General features: G+C 45.1%; 1 protein-coding gene and 1 pseudogene across 1 annotated transcript; both read left to right on the top strand.

Moving 5' to 3' along the window:
* The window catches only part of LOC138498080 (zinc finger protein 850-like), a 352,348-nt pseudogene that overhangs the window by 11,345 nt on the left and 327,324 nt on the right, over positions 1-13,679 (top strand).
* On the top strand, positions 9,872-11,937 carry LOC138498414 (histone-lysine N-methyltransferase PRDM9-like). Its single transcript, XM_069622174.1, has 3 exons — positions 9,872-10,359; positions 10,443-10,522; positions 10,570-11,937. The coding sequence occupies exons 1-3, from the start codon at positions 9,876-9,878 to the stop codon at positions 10,870-10,872; spliced, it is 867 nt and encodes a 288-aa protein (XP_069478275.1). The 5' UTR covers positions 9,872-9,875; the 3' UTR covers positions 10,873-11,937.

The following is a 13,679-nucleotide window of genomic DNA, read 5'->3' as shown; positions in this document are numbered from 1 at the left end:
TATAATTTCATTAAAGAGATTGAATAATGTCCTCAGTGTTTCCGGCTCCTTCTTCCGACCCACCACACAACTCGGTAGTTATGGTCATGCTGGGTACCATATTTCACTATGTAGTGCCAAGTAACCTTAAGTATAGCGCTAGCAACTCTGTAACATAACCTGTGTATTTATAAAGCTCACGTTCACCCCCGTAGGGGCATCTTGGCGCTAATAGCAGTTGTTTGTTACCCAACTTAATGGTACTCCTATCAACCTCGGAAGGAAGAAGGGCTCTGGGAACCTGCCAGGATTTGAACCTGTGACCATGAGGTCAAACAAAGGCCCTTGTAGTGGATGCATTAGTCCACTGAGCCACAGACATGGCTGGTCTGGTTACGTCGGGGGTACCATATTTCCCTAAATAGTTTCATGTAACTGTAAGTATAGCGGTAGCATATTGTTTATTTGTAATGCGCCTATACACAAGTGTTTCGAGGTGCAATAAGGCTGGGGCGTGGGGTGGAAACAGGGGAGACGAAAAGTGGTCTTACTAGGCCATGTGACATTGAGATCATGCAAGTGCAGTAACCAGAAGTGCAGGAGGAGGGGCGAAGTGCTGGAACAGGGCTGTTGGGCCAGTGACGAGGACATGGCCGGGGAAGAGAAGGGAAACAAAGCCAAGTGCAATGGAGAGGGAAGGAATGGCCATCCAGTCATGTGCAGGCGGGGGGGGGGGGGCAAGGGAGGGAGGTTGTGGTGGGTCCGGGGAGAACAAGGGCATGGCTGGACTGGACAAGGGGGCTGGTGACTCTGAAGGAACCATGCCAGGGCAGAGGGGTAAAATTGGCAGGGGAGAGGGAAGGAAATGAGAAAAGGGAAGGTCTTGAGTCACTGTGGCAGGGGAGTAGGAGAGGGAGAGAAGAAGAAAAGGAGGATCTTGAGAAGCTTCCGGAACTTAAGGCGATCCGGCTCACGAGGCCATTCCAGCGTAAGCCACCTGTGGAGGAGAGCTCTTTCCCCTTACTCTCTGCTTGGAGAAACATCTGATCTGCGGAGAGTTGGAGCTCAGAGACCAAAGGGCTCTAGCAGGTATGTATTTCGGGAGAGAGAGTTGGATGTAGTGGGGTCAAAGGCCCCAGAAAGCCTTGTGGAACATGCAGAGGGTCTTGAATTTAATCCTTGCAGCAACTGGGAGCCAGTGGAAGTGCTTGGGGTCACACAAGAAAAAATGGCTTATTCCTGACCCCTCAAGGCCATCCCTTTTCTCGCATCGTCCCCCACTTCTCAGCAATGGCGACCATGACTAGTTAATATTGAGAGGCGTCCAAACGTGGGAAGGAGTGTCAAGGCTTCAGCAAGGAAAACTCGTGCCATATTGTGCAAGTACCTGGCACATAATAGCAATACCTGATAATGATTTGAGTGCCTTCCATTTGAATTGACTGCCTGTTGTCTTTAACTTTCCATTTGATACCAATATCTGTAAAAAGAATTGCACTACCCAAAAGCAGTTGGCTTTTCTGTACTTCTCCCTATGTGCTTGGAACACCAAGAATGTCACCCTGCCCTTTTATAGCACGCCCTCCGTTGCGTCTCGTGCAACGATCATCTTTGACTATTCAATAGTTGCACAACTGAACCAAACCTTAAAGGTTTAGCACCTCATTAGCAAACTATGGATACCACTTTAATTATTGACTAGCTCTCTCCTCTAAGAAAAATAATTTCTCTTTCTTTACCTAAATTGAACAATCATTTTAGGAAAACCAGCCATCTTATTTCCCTTGTATCACTAAAGGAGGGTGACAAGATGATTGCATGTTATCTGTACACCCCTTCTTAGTTTTGGGTATTAGCTGGTGCTAGAAGGCAAATGTTTTACCTTAGAATATTGATAAGCGGGAGATCAGATAGGAGTGAAGGACACACAGCTTGTCTGTGTTTGGCATTTTACTGACTCAATTGACTGCCTATTGCCAGGCCAATCTCTATGGCCATTCCCACTCACTACCTACCCTTCCCACCCAAAACACATCCTTCTGAAACCTATTTGAATTATCTCTGTCTAGCAGCAACATCAAACATTATGCTGTGTATATAGGGCCTGCCAGTGTTATTTTTATCTTAGAATGGCTCAATTGCAGCTGTAAAGGAACCTTTGGTGTAATAAAGATACCATCGCTTAGTGTGCCTTCAGCTGCTCAATTTAGAAGCAATACGTCTCCTCACATCTGTTCCTTGCATTGGAGTTTTGTTAGAAAAAGCACTGGCAAAGCCAACACTTTTGGCTTGTGTATAGGATAGACATTTGGCACACACTGACATTATATGGCCAGGTACTCGCACCATTTTCTAGCTGTTATCATCTTATTGCCAAGTACTAGGGCCTGGTAAATCCTGAGCCCTTCTCCATACAAAAGCCAAAACGAATGGTTTTGCCAATGCTTGTTTTTGTCCTGATGAAGGTCCCCTACTAGCCATAAGTCACTAAGCTCGAAGTGGATGGAAACACAGCGTGTCGTCAGACAACCGATTAGATATAAATGTCACATTAAATATAACAATCTCATTAGTGTCTTCAAATTGTGTCCATTGATTTGCAGTGAAGTCTATTATTTGTATTTATAAGGGTATATAGCGCTTTAATCCAAAGCGCTTTACATTATTACAACAGGATTACAAAAAAGAATGAAATAGAAGCATATTTACAAACGTGAAACAAACCAATGAAGCAATATGTAGAACAATTTACCTGGGTAGTAGAAAGGTGAAGGGAGGGGTGAGGAGTAAGGGAAGAGAAGAGGGAGTCAAGATGGGGAATATAGATGAAGTTTCAAGGGGATAGGAGGAGGCATAAGAGGGAAAGGAGAGGGTGGGAAAGGTGGGCAGGAGGCAGAATAGGGAAGTAAGAGAAGTGAAGGAGGTCAGGGCGGGGGATGGAGAAGAGATTTCAGGCAGGCGCGGATTTAATCGTGCCAAGAGATTTCCAACTGTTTATGCTAAACAGTTGGCACGATGATGCACACATGGGTTCCCGTGGTATTTGAATGATATGAAGTGTTGAGATTTTATTTACATTGTTTTGTTGTAAAATAAAATATGTAATTTTGTAATGGAGGTTTGCTGACATATTAGGCATTATTTGAGTAGCCTTAAGTTTGTGTGTTTTTGGGAAAGTTAGGGTTGATCTAGCTCATCCCAGAATGATGGATTAATGAAGGCTTTTGGGCCCTCTCTATTAAAGAAAGATCATTGAATCATTCAGTAAAAATGCAGGTGTCTTGACTGGTGGACCTGTGGTGTCGAGGTACTTCGATCTTTGTTCTGAGTTTACCTTTTTTAGTGCGTTTCAATTAAAATGGATGATTTTAACAAAACACTGAGGTAATGTGGGTTTTTAGGTTATAGGAAATATGTGTATTAATTATGTTGTGTTCTTCTAACGTAAACTCACAACGGTAATAGAGTGTAAGTAATAACCAGACTATTTGGGCTTAGCTTACAATTAGCCAACGGAGAAAGATTTGCTTATAACACATTTTTGGAGTCCATTTGCATAGAATACATTAATTTGAGACCAACATTAATGTGATTTGCTTCACAGATGTCACCCCAGTTTGTTTTTTAGTTTCTCAAGTAACGTTGGTGCTCGCTACTTAATCTAGACCATGATAGCTTTGCATATACACCGTCTTAGACTATATGCTTGCCAAAATGGCATCTCATGTGAGCCTACACAGGCTCCCAAACCTTCCAACACTACCGGGCAGGGGAATGTCAGAAAGGCAAGTGGACATGGATCATCTGGTCTGGAGCGGAGTATGCCTCGTTCCTCATGCATGCAGAGTAGAAGGGCTGTGGAAGGCAACAGCACAATACAACACCTGTGAGGCCGAGGAGAGAACGAATGAGCAGTGGCGGCTGGTGACTTTGAAAGGTGGTGGGGCGTAAATTTCTCCTGGCGAATTAGTGAGCGAGCAAGCCCAACCCACATGAAGAGTGGTGCGGGGGGGTCACCCCCGTGAAAATATTTGAAAAATGGCTTCCAAAATGTACAATTTACTGTTCAAACCCACAGAAAAAGGACATAAAAAGCATTAGGTTTTACATACTAATGGTGGTACATTATTCTTACGTGTGCACGTGTGATGGTGTATTTCACAGCAGCTTGTATTGAGAATAGCTGGTACTATGGTGTAGGCATATCCAGTAATGATAGAAAATTATAATTTTGTAACTCTGTTACTGGCTTTCAAATTTAGCAAAAGAAATTCTTAAGAAGTCAATGCATAGCGCATAAATAGAAAACTCACGTGCCTACAGCACCCATCCCAAACATAAAGCCTGCAATCCACAGCCTCAAATACCTAACACCCGGCCTAGACAGAAGATTGCATTTCAGCAGGGCCAACTCAGCCCTCCAATCGCCCGATGGCATTTTGCAATGCTTAGAAGCGTGAAGAACCTGGCATGGAGCGCAGCGCTATATAACAATGGGACGTTACATATTAAGTTGTCAGCTGAGCTGAAGCTCTGAAGAAAACCTAGTGAAAGGGAAAACCCAGGAGAGGTGGGTGCACTGTGAAGTCCAGATGGGTTTATTATTCCACTGTGTTCAAATTTCAATAACGGGGCGCCTTAAGGTGGTTTGCAGCTCTCTGAGACACTACACGCATACAAGAAACAAGAGCTGGTTGAGGAACAGCAAGGATCGGTGCGCAGGGATGTGAGACATAAGAGTCAATATGAGCACCCAGGTACTTGAACTGTTTTCTCTTTGAATACCCAATTATTGTCTCGAGCAGCGTCAATTGTTCGAGTGATGTCTTCTTGAACAAATCACCCCGTAACCTCAAGCACTTTTGATTTGATTCTGCCATCTTTTGACAGTTCAAAGGAATCAAAGGCGGCCTTACAAGGACTGCGATTGATTTGTGTTCTTGCTTATCACGCTAATTCCCTTTTGCCTGATTATTGCTCTTAGAAAGACTGAGGATTGCTGGAGATCAAACGGGCCAGTTATTGTTATCACGCATTGTCCAGAGCCAATACTCCAAGCATGCCATACAACATTCCAAATCTCACGGGATCCGCCATGTTGCCAACATTTAGCACGAGTTTTTCTACCTTCCCCTAGCTGGCTTCCTCAGAAAGGGCATATTAAATATAATGCTATGTATGCACATCATTTTCGAGGGAATTATAATGTGAAGCCTGTATGATTAATTAATATGCAACCACAAACTAGTACTCACTGCATTAAATAGATGATAAAGCACATCACAAAATTCATTCATAAAACCATTGCAGATTTTAAGGTTTGTATTTTAAATGCGTACGTGCATCAAGGGGCCGCATGTTAATCACTAGTTATTTGGCTATTGCATTTCACTGGAAATGTGCCTTTTTTATTGCTAAAAGGGCAAGTTTAATTGACCTTTTGGTCTACATGCGACTGAGGAATAACAGTTTATTGACCTGCCTTGACACATAATACATATCATGGGGCCTCATTACAACTCAGGCGTTAAGGGTTAACGCCACCGTTAACCCTTAACGCCTGATTCTGATTTTAACGCCTGCTTTTAGCAGGCGTTAAAATCCATGGCGCTAACCTGCCATGGTGCTAATTACGCCGCCGTAATTTACGGCGGCGTAATTAGCGCCTTCCCCACTCCCATTATGCCCTATGGGGCAAAAATGGGGAAGGGAAAATGGGAAATGGGGATTTACCGCCCCACTCACCTTGGAATGGGGCGGTAAATCCGCCATCCACCATGGTGTAAACGGAGTTTACACCATGGTGGTAAAGTTGGTGCACTTAGCACCAAGGTTGTAATGAGAAATGTCAAGGTGATTTCTTTCATGTGTGTTTTCCTGTAATACATGCCAGTGAAAGAAATTACCTTAACATTTATTTTTTAAGACCATGATATGTATTATGTGTCAAGGCAGGTCTCCGGGTAAAGGCGAGAATGATGTGTTTCTGTGCCTCGGTCTAGTTGCGCACAATGGCACACTGTTGTGGTCAAAAGGATAACACACCATTCGCAAACCTATCCAGCATGTTCCCCCGCTCCCCACAAACCTAACCCACCACCGTTTGCACGACCTCCAGCCTGATCTGAAAGAGAGGGGGACTCCGACCCCCTCCCATTCAGCTCAGGCTGGAGGTCGTGCAAACGGCAGGGGTGCGCCTTAACGCAGGAGCGGCAATCAGCCCACTTAAAAAACAACACTTTGGGCATGGGAGTAAAGGTGCCAGACCGTCGATGGCGTCGACATGGGGAACAAGGCCCTGCATACCCCAGTGCACGGCTCCAGGACCAGGACGGTCTGTGAGTGGGAGCACTGTCCTGGGGAATGGCGGGCTGTGGGCACAAACATTTCGAACTTTAACTAGGCCCGGCCCCTGCATTCCCCAGGGCAGGGCTCCAGAGGAAGACTAGGACGGCCCTGGGCTGGGAGCACTGTCCGGGGGAATGAAGGCCGGGTGGGCATCATGTTAAGTTAGCTCACTTACTTACAGGAGGCAGAGGTAGGCCGTCTGACGTGGACCCTGCTCTGCTTTTCTGTTCTCTGGTCTGGGTGGGCAGCTTGATGGCATCACCACACGCTTGCGCCCAGCCACACAGCCATGATGAATGTCATTGGCTGACAAGCAGCCAATGGCATTCCAGTATAACCTGTTGCTGTGCCCATTGCCAAGGAGGTCCTGACAGGTGCGCTGTTTGCGCACAGAATAATACTGGCGGGGCCACCCCTCGAGCGCCCCGCCAGCATCTACATTGCTTTGGTGTTACGTAGAGTGCGTGGAGCTACGAGCTCCAGGCACTCTACAGTGGAAATAAATGCGTAAAAGGGGACGCGCCCCTCTGCAGCAGGCCCAGCCAGCCATGAAGACGGCAGAGAGCCTGGGAGCAGCCGATTGTTTATTTATTTATTGCCTTGATTTCACGGCAGGCAGCGCTGCTGAAAAAGGATGCATAGCAGAGCTAGAGAACAGAACGTGAACATCTGTTCCCTGCACACGCCGTGCTTCCCTGGGGTGGGGGGCGGCGCCCCCCCGCCCTATGTAAGCGGCCGCCACTGCGAATGAGCAATCCATATCTAGGCTTTCCAGAGATCTCCCACCAACCCGTTGCTCATGCTTCCTGCAGGATTGCCCCTACCCTGGTGGGATGCTCCATTGGGCAGACGTCCTGGGAAAAGGAAGCATTGAGGATGATAGCCAGGCACTAGAGTACAGAGGGATGGGCATGGCTGACGGCAGCAGCAAGGTGCGGTTTAATAGACCAAGCACTGGCGGGCAAATTATTCACAGTATCATGGCAGGCTGGTGCGATATTAATGATGCAGGGAGAGAGAGTGCCTGGGCCATGCACAGCCTTTACTCCTGCTAGAATTACATTGCCAACTTGTGGTAGTGTTCAGCTGTAGGTTCCTGACAGCCCAGCTGAGAGCAGTTCACCAACTTGTGAAACAATGCAAGGATCTGGGAAAACCTGTGCATTACATTTCTGGTAGAGGAAGATGATAAAGATGTGTCTCATGAATGAATCAATGGTCTTTGCTATGTTGGAAGGAGTACTGGTCAAGGGCAGGACTCTGGCTCATTCTGCTTCTTAGTAAAGAACCTGAGTGGTGGAGTTTTTAATTAGTTTCCACTAAGCGAGTTCAGAAGCACACATGTAGAGACTAGGATGGAGGGTGTTGAGGTACAGCAGGGAATTCTACTTTTTATTGCAATTGCTTATTATAGTACATTGTGGCCAGATAAATGGATCAACATTCGGGGAGTGCAGAAATAGGATTTAAAGGGGACTCAAGATTGATATGCGCCACACAGGGATATGGTTAGACCAAGATTGTTAAATATTGTGGGCCTTGACAGCCTAAAAAAGAGGTGTTGCTTCTGAAGGGTGGGTAAGCTTGCACAGCCTAAGGTGGTGGCTACACAGATGACACACCTGACAACAGATGAGGGGGAGTTTGTCCTCTAAGTATTATCCACTCCGAGCATAGAGCACTCCCAAAAAATGACTTCATCGTGTCACCTCAAACTGGTGTTTGTCCCCCATACTGGAAAGTTCAAAGGTTCACGCATATACTGTTGTGATGGCTACCTAACTAGACACACAATACCTACACCAGACACACAATACCTACACTAGACACACAATACCTACACTAGACCCACAATACCTACAATAGACACACAATACCTACACTAGACCCACAATACCTACACTAGACCCACAATACCTACACCAGACACACAATACCTACACCAGATACACAATACCTACACCAGACACACAATACCTACACTAGACAGATAATACCTACACTAGACCCACAATAAATGTAGGTCTGGCAGAGAAACAGGTGGACAGTTGGGGTGACTATGCATACTATTAACATGTACATACATCTTATTCCTGGGTTGCTGCCATATGGGTTGCAAGAGATGCAGGCTTTAGAATTCTCGTCCCTTTCAGGTCATGGATCTGTGGGATTATGTTGAGCAGATTCCCCTGGAGTAGGTCGAGTAGAATTTCCACAGTAGATCAACAGGAATAATGTGTGGAATCACTAAATGGTGGCATCAATTTGTGGATAATGGCAGTGATGGGGCAACATCCCCATTGGTTATCAGGAATGTGATGAAAGCAGTTCTTGGTCACAGCACAGAGGGTACAGGGGCATGCTGAGATTGAACCTAAGGTGCAAGGATCAGAATCCACAAAAAAAGGGTCTGGGTCAGTTTAGGGGAGCCTGGTAAGTAACAGACCCAATTACACCCACTCCTTAACAGTAAAACAGAGTGTGTACCACCTCCTGAAAACGACACTGTGGTATTTCGAACAGGGAAACGGAAGTGGGATCCCTCTGGCCAATTAAATTTAGTACTTGGCAAGGGGGCATTTATATAAAAATTAGGTAGGCAAATTGGGTGATATTGTGGAGTTCACAGAGTCTTTCATACACTTTCTATTCTTTTGGTCTCTGACACAAACTCCAGATCCATCCCTCATCTCCAATTTATCTAGGTTTAAAGTCAATGGGCCTCATTACGAGTCCGGCGAAAACCACGGCGGTAAAACCGCCAGGTTACCGCCGGACTCGTATTACCATTCCGCCTCTGTGATTCCCAGAATTACCGGGGCATTACAACCCCAGTTTCCCGGGAATCACAGAGGCAGAATGGTGTTAATCCCCATTCCCACTAAGTCCTATGGGACTCAATGGGAATGGGGATCATGGAAACACCGGCAGGATCTCGTAATGCTGCCGGTGTTTCCTCGTCCGCCTGCAGGTGGGTGGTGTTAAACCCACCAGGTCAGACCTGGCGGGAACATCACCTCCCGCCTGCAGGAGTTGTGATCGCCCGGCATGGAAACAACGATGGCGGCGGGTTTACCGCCACCGTTGTTTCCATACCGGGCAATTTGTAATGAGGCCCAATGTTTTGAATGTAGTGGCAGCATGGCCTGTGCCATTCTCACCATGGGAAGAGATTGGCGCTTTCCTTTTTTAAAATCACAATTCTGTCCTTGTTTCCTCAATAGTGCTGTTTGTTGGGTTATATTATTCATGTTTGGGCCAATACCCAAGTCATCAGTGATTACGTAATGGACTGGTCAAGCAGGCGTCTGATTTGTGGCAAACGCCTGCTTTTTATCATTTGTGTATGGAAAATGGGAGCTTCCATGTACTAATTTAGTCATTTCCGAATAAATATATAAAATATGCATTTAAAATGTTTGTTCACCAAGCCTGTGTTTTTCCCTAGTGTTTTGGATGCAAAACCTTTCTAAATAAAAATTAATCGCATTATTCCTGCTGCATGTTACCTCTGTTCCACTAAATGTTCCCATTGGAGCACGTTACACATGCACAAAATGTGGGAACAATTGCCATCTCAAGAGCATACTTACTGCTCACATGAGGACATAGGTAAAAAACCTTATCAGTGCACTGAATTTGATAACTGTAGCATGAAAATGGACATCATTATCAGCCACCAGCAAATAAATAAAGGTGAGAAACCTTATGAGTGCATTCAATGTCAGAAAGGGTTTGCTACAAAGGGGGAGCTTGCTATCCACCAGAGAACACATACAGGTGTGAAACCTTATGAGTGCACTGAATGTGGACATGGGTTTGCTTGGAAAGAACATCTTATTAATCACCAGATAACACATACAGGTGGGAAACCTTATGAGTGTGTTGAATGTGGGAATGGGTTTGTTCAGAAGGGAGCTCTTAGTAGCCACCAGGGAACACATACAGGAGAGAAGCCTTATGGGTGCACTGAATGTGGGAAAGGGTTTGCTACAAAGGGAGTGCTTACTATCCACCAGAGAACGCATACAGGTGGGAAGCCTTATGAGTGCACTGAATGTGGACATGGGTTTGCTCGGAAAAAAATCTTATTAATCACCAGATAACACATACAGGTGAGAAACCTTATGAGTGCACTGAATGTGGGAAAGGGTATGCTACAGAGACCTTACTATCCACCAAAGAACACATACAGGTGAGAAACCTTAGAAGTGCATTGAATGTGGAAAACGGTTTGCTCAGAAAGGACCCCTTATTCGGCACCAGAGAACGCATACAGGTGTGAAGCCTTATGAGGGCATTGAATGCGGAAAAGGGTTTGCTACAAAGCAAGAGCTCACTATCCACCAGAACATTCATACAGGTGAGAAGCCTTATGAGTGCACTGAATGTGGACATGGGTTTGCTCGGAAAGAACATCTTATTAATCACCAGATAACACATACAGGTGAGAATCCTTATGAGTGCACTGAATGTGGACATGGGTTTGCTCGGAAAGAACATCTCATTAATCACCAGATAACACATACCAGTGAGAAACCTTAAGAATGCATTGAATGTGGGAAAGGGTTTGCTTGGAAGGGACGTCTTATTAGCCACCAGAGAACACATGCAGGTAAAGAAAATGCATAAATGCGTTGAGTGTGGGAACTGCTTTAGTCATGAGGTACGTCTTATTTACCAGCACTGAATCAAAAATTGTCAAATTTGTATACTCCCTTTTTGCAGTGATTCTTAATAACCCCTCTTCAACTTTTCTCTTTCATGCAAATGCTTGGTAACTCTGCTGTGTAGTAGAATAGGGCCTCATTACGAGGTTGGCGGTAGCCGTCCCTGTATGGCATGCATGGCTACCGCCACCTGTAAATGGGCAATTACCGGCCCATTTTGAGTTGAATGGGCTGGTAATTGCCCATTCGCGGGTGGCGGTGTTACCGCCCTCCCCATCCCCATTCTGCCCATAGGCAGAATAGGGCAGAATTGAGATGGGGAGCATGGATGCACCGTTCACACCGTACCGCCAAAGTTATCATGAGGCCCATAGTCTTGATTCTAAAATAAATAAATGGGTGTGTTTATAACTTATAACACTGTTCATGTGCTTACCAATAACTAATGACTATGAATGCAACTAGATATCTGGTCTCTGGCGCGCTCACGTTTAGTCATGAATGAGGAAAAAGCATCGGAGGTCATGGGGGCGTGGCTCCACTACTTACACTGGCCTCAATGTCTTTTCTGGTGTAAAGCTCATAGAGGCTTTGGACGGACCAGACACATAGCCATGCCGAGCTTCCTGACGGCAGAAATGTTTCTAGAGAACAGCTGCACTGGGATATGGATATCATAAATGAGTAAACTGTGGCAGGAAGGAATCCATTAGAAATGCTTCTACTGGGAATTACATTTGTACACCCCCATAAAGTAATTTTACTTTCAACATCAACACATAGGGATTCAAATACTGCAAATTTCAATTATTTGGAGCCCTCCTGAATAATAAAAATGGAGAAGGCTATATTCTCACATGGCAATTAGACTAAGCTTGGCACGACACATGTGCAAAGACTGTTTTGCAAAGGTAAAACATGGATAATGGCATCCATAAAACTGGACTCTCCAATGTTACTCTAGAAGCTCATTTAAAAGAAATGCATGCCTCACCAGGCGTGCCATCCTTGCTGAATGCTGCAGTGTTTCCACTGTTTGTAGCATGTTCTACAGTTTCCTTTTCTCCTCAGGATGCCCTGTACTGTATTACACTATTGCCTATCTCTGTCAGTGCATTTAGGATTAGTAGATGATTCCCTTGCCTGGGATCGACATGTGGGGTTGTGATTACACAAGGGCGGGTGCATGCCCACTATTAAAGCACTAACTTAAAAGAAATTGGTTTGATGAGCAGGGCACAGAGAAGATGTCAAATTATGTGGATATGTATTTTAGAAAAGTGTCATTTTGTGAATAGAGTAGAAAGGGCAAATGTAATAGAAATATGCACTGTGTTGTGAGACAATAAAAGTCATGCAAATTTGGAAATGAAATGGTGCCTTTCTGTCTGAAATGAGAGTTGTGGGTTTAATGATATCACAGCTGTTCTCTAAATTCCAAGAAGGAATAGTGGACATAAATGTTTAGAAAATAAAGCTGGTTTTGGATAAACTGACATGTCTGATGTAAAAGTCTCCCACCTGGATTCATACACTGAGTGAAATGCTGATGAAATGAATATTGAGCTTCAGCCAATATGTCACTGTGTTAACATTGAAAATAAATTGTTAGGAACTCCATTTGTGTTAAATCTTTTTCCCTAACTTTTTGTATAAACTGCCTCCTGAAACTGAGGCAATTCATTTGTTTTAATTAGTGGGACCACCTCTATTCCAGATTTATGCTGGAATGTATTTATTTTATTTTTGGATTTGTAGAGCGCGCTACAGCCCACAGGCATTGAGGCGCTGTAAGGACTTGTAAGAGAGCTTGCTTGAGGATTACAGGAGTGCGGCCCATGGAGAAATGCTTAATACAATTTGCTTGGTTACAGGCTAATAAGTTACTTTACAGAACAAACAGTAAATGAGCGACAGGATGAACACAGAAGAATGCATAGCATGATGGGATGGGCCATTTAGAAAAATAACCTGGTTTTGAAGCTGCATGAGAATCAATCATCTTGATTGGGACTGGGAGGGTGTTCCAAAATGTTGCGGCCATGGTTGAGAAACTGGAACCCCCAGCACGTGCTCTACGTTTGGGAGGTGCAGTGATCTGATTGGCATAGGCAGACCTGGATGGTCTGGAGGAGGTCAGTTTGGTGATCCTGGGTGCTAAGTAGGGGGGTGCCAGGCCATGAAGACATTTATGTGTGAGGGCCAGTGCTTTGAAGACAATCCTTTTCTTGACAGGTAGCCAGTGTACCTGCCTCCTAACCCCAGAAATGTGATCTCTGCTTGAGATGCCTGTTGATGCCCTTAAGGCATTGTTCTGAGCTATTTGGAGTTTAGCCTGATTCTTCTGGGATGTCCCAACAAAGAGGGCATTGCAATAGTCCAGTCTTGAACCAATGATGGCCCTTGCGATGGTGATGCAGTTCTGTTGGGAGAGGAAGGGCCTTATTGCATTGATCAGTTTAGAGTGATAGGCTGCGGAGGATGCAATGGCATTGACCTGCCTATCCATGGTAAGGCTAGGTTCAAGATACTTGCCCACAGTCTTGATTACTTGAGACACTGATGGGAATGTTGTCTTGAACTTTCTGGTCATTACCATGGAGGGAGTGGGTAGTAACAGAGGAGGTGGGGTAAGGGGGTGGGAAAGAGGTGATCATGTAGGGAGCTGGTCATGACTGAGGA

This window comes from Ambystoma mexicanum, chromosome 5q, assembly GCF_040938575.1.
Source record: "Ambystoma mexicanum isolate Mex_15411 chromosome 5q, UKY_AmexF1_1, whole genome shotgun sequence".
Classification (NCBI taxonomy): Eukaryota; Metazoa; Chordata; class Amphibia; order Caudata; family Ambystomatidae; genus Ambystoma; species Ambystoma mexicanum.
This window is presented reverse-complemented; position numbering and strand designations above follow the sequence as displayed.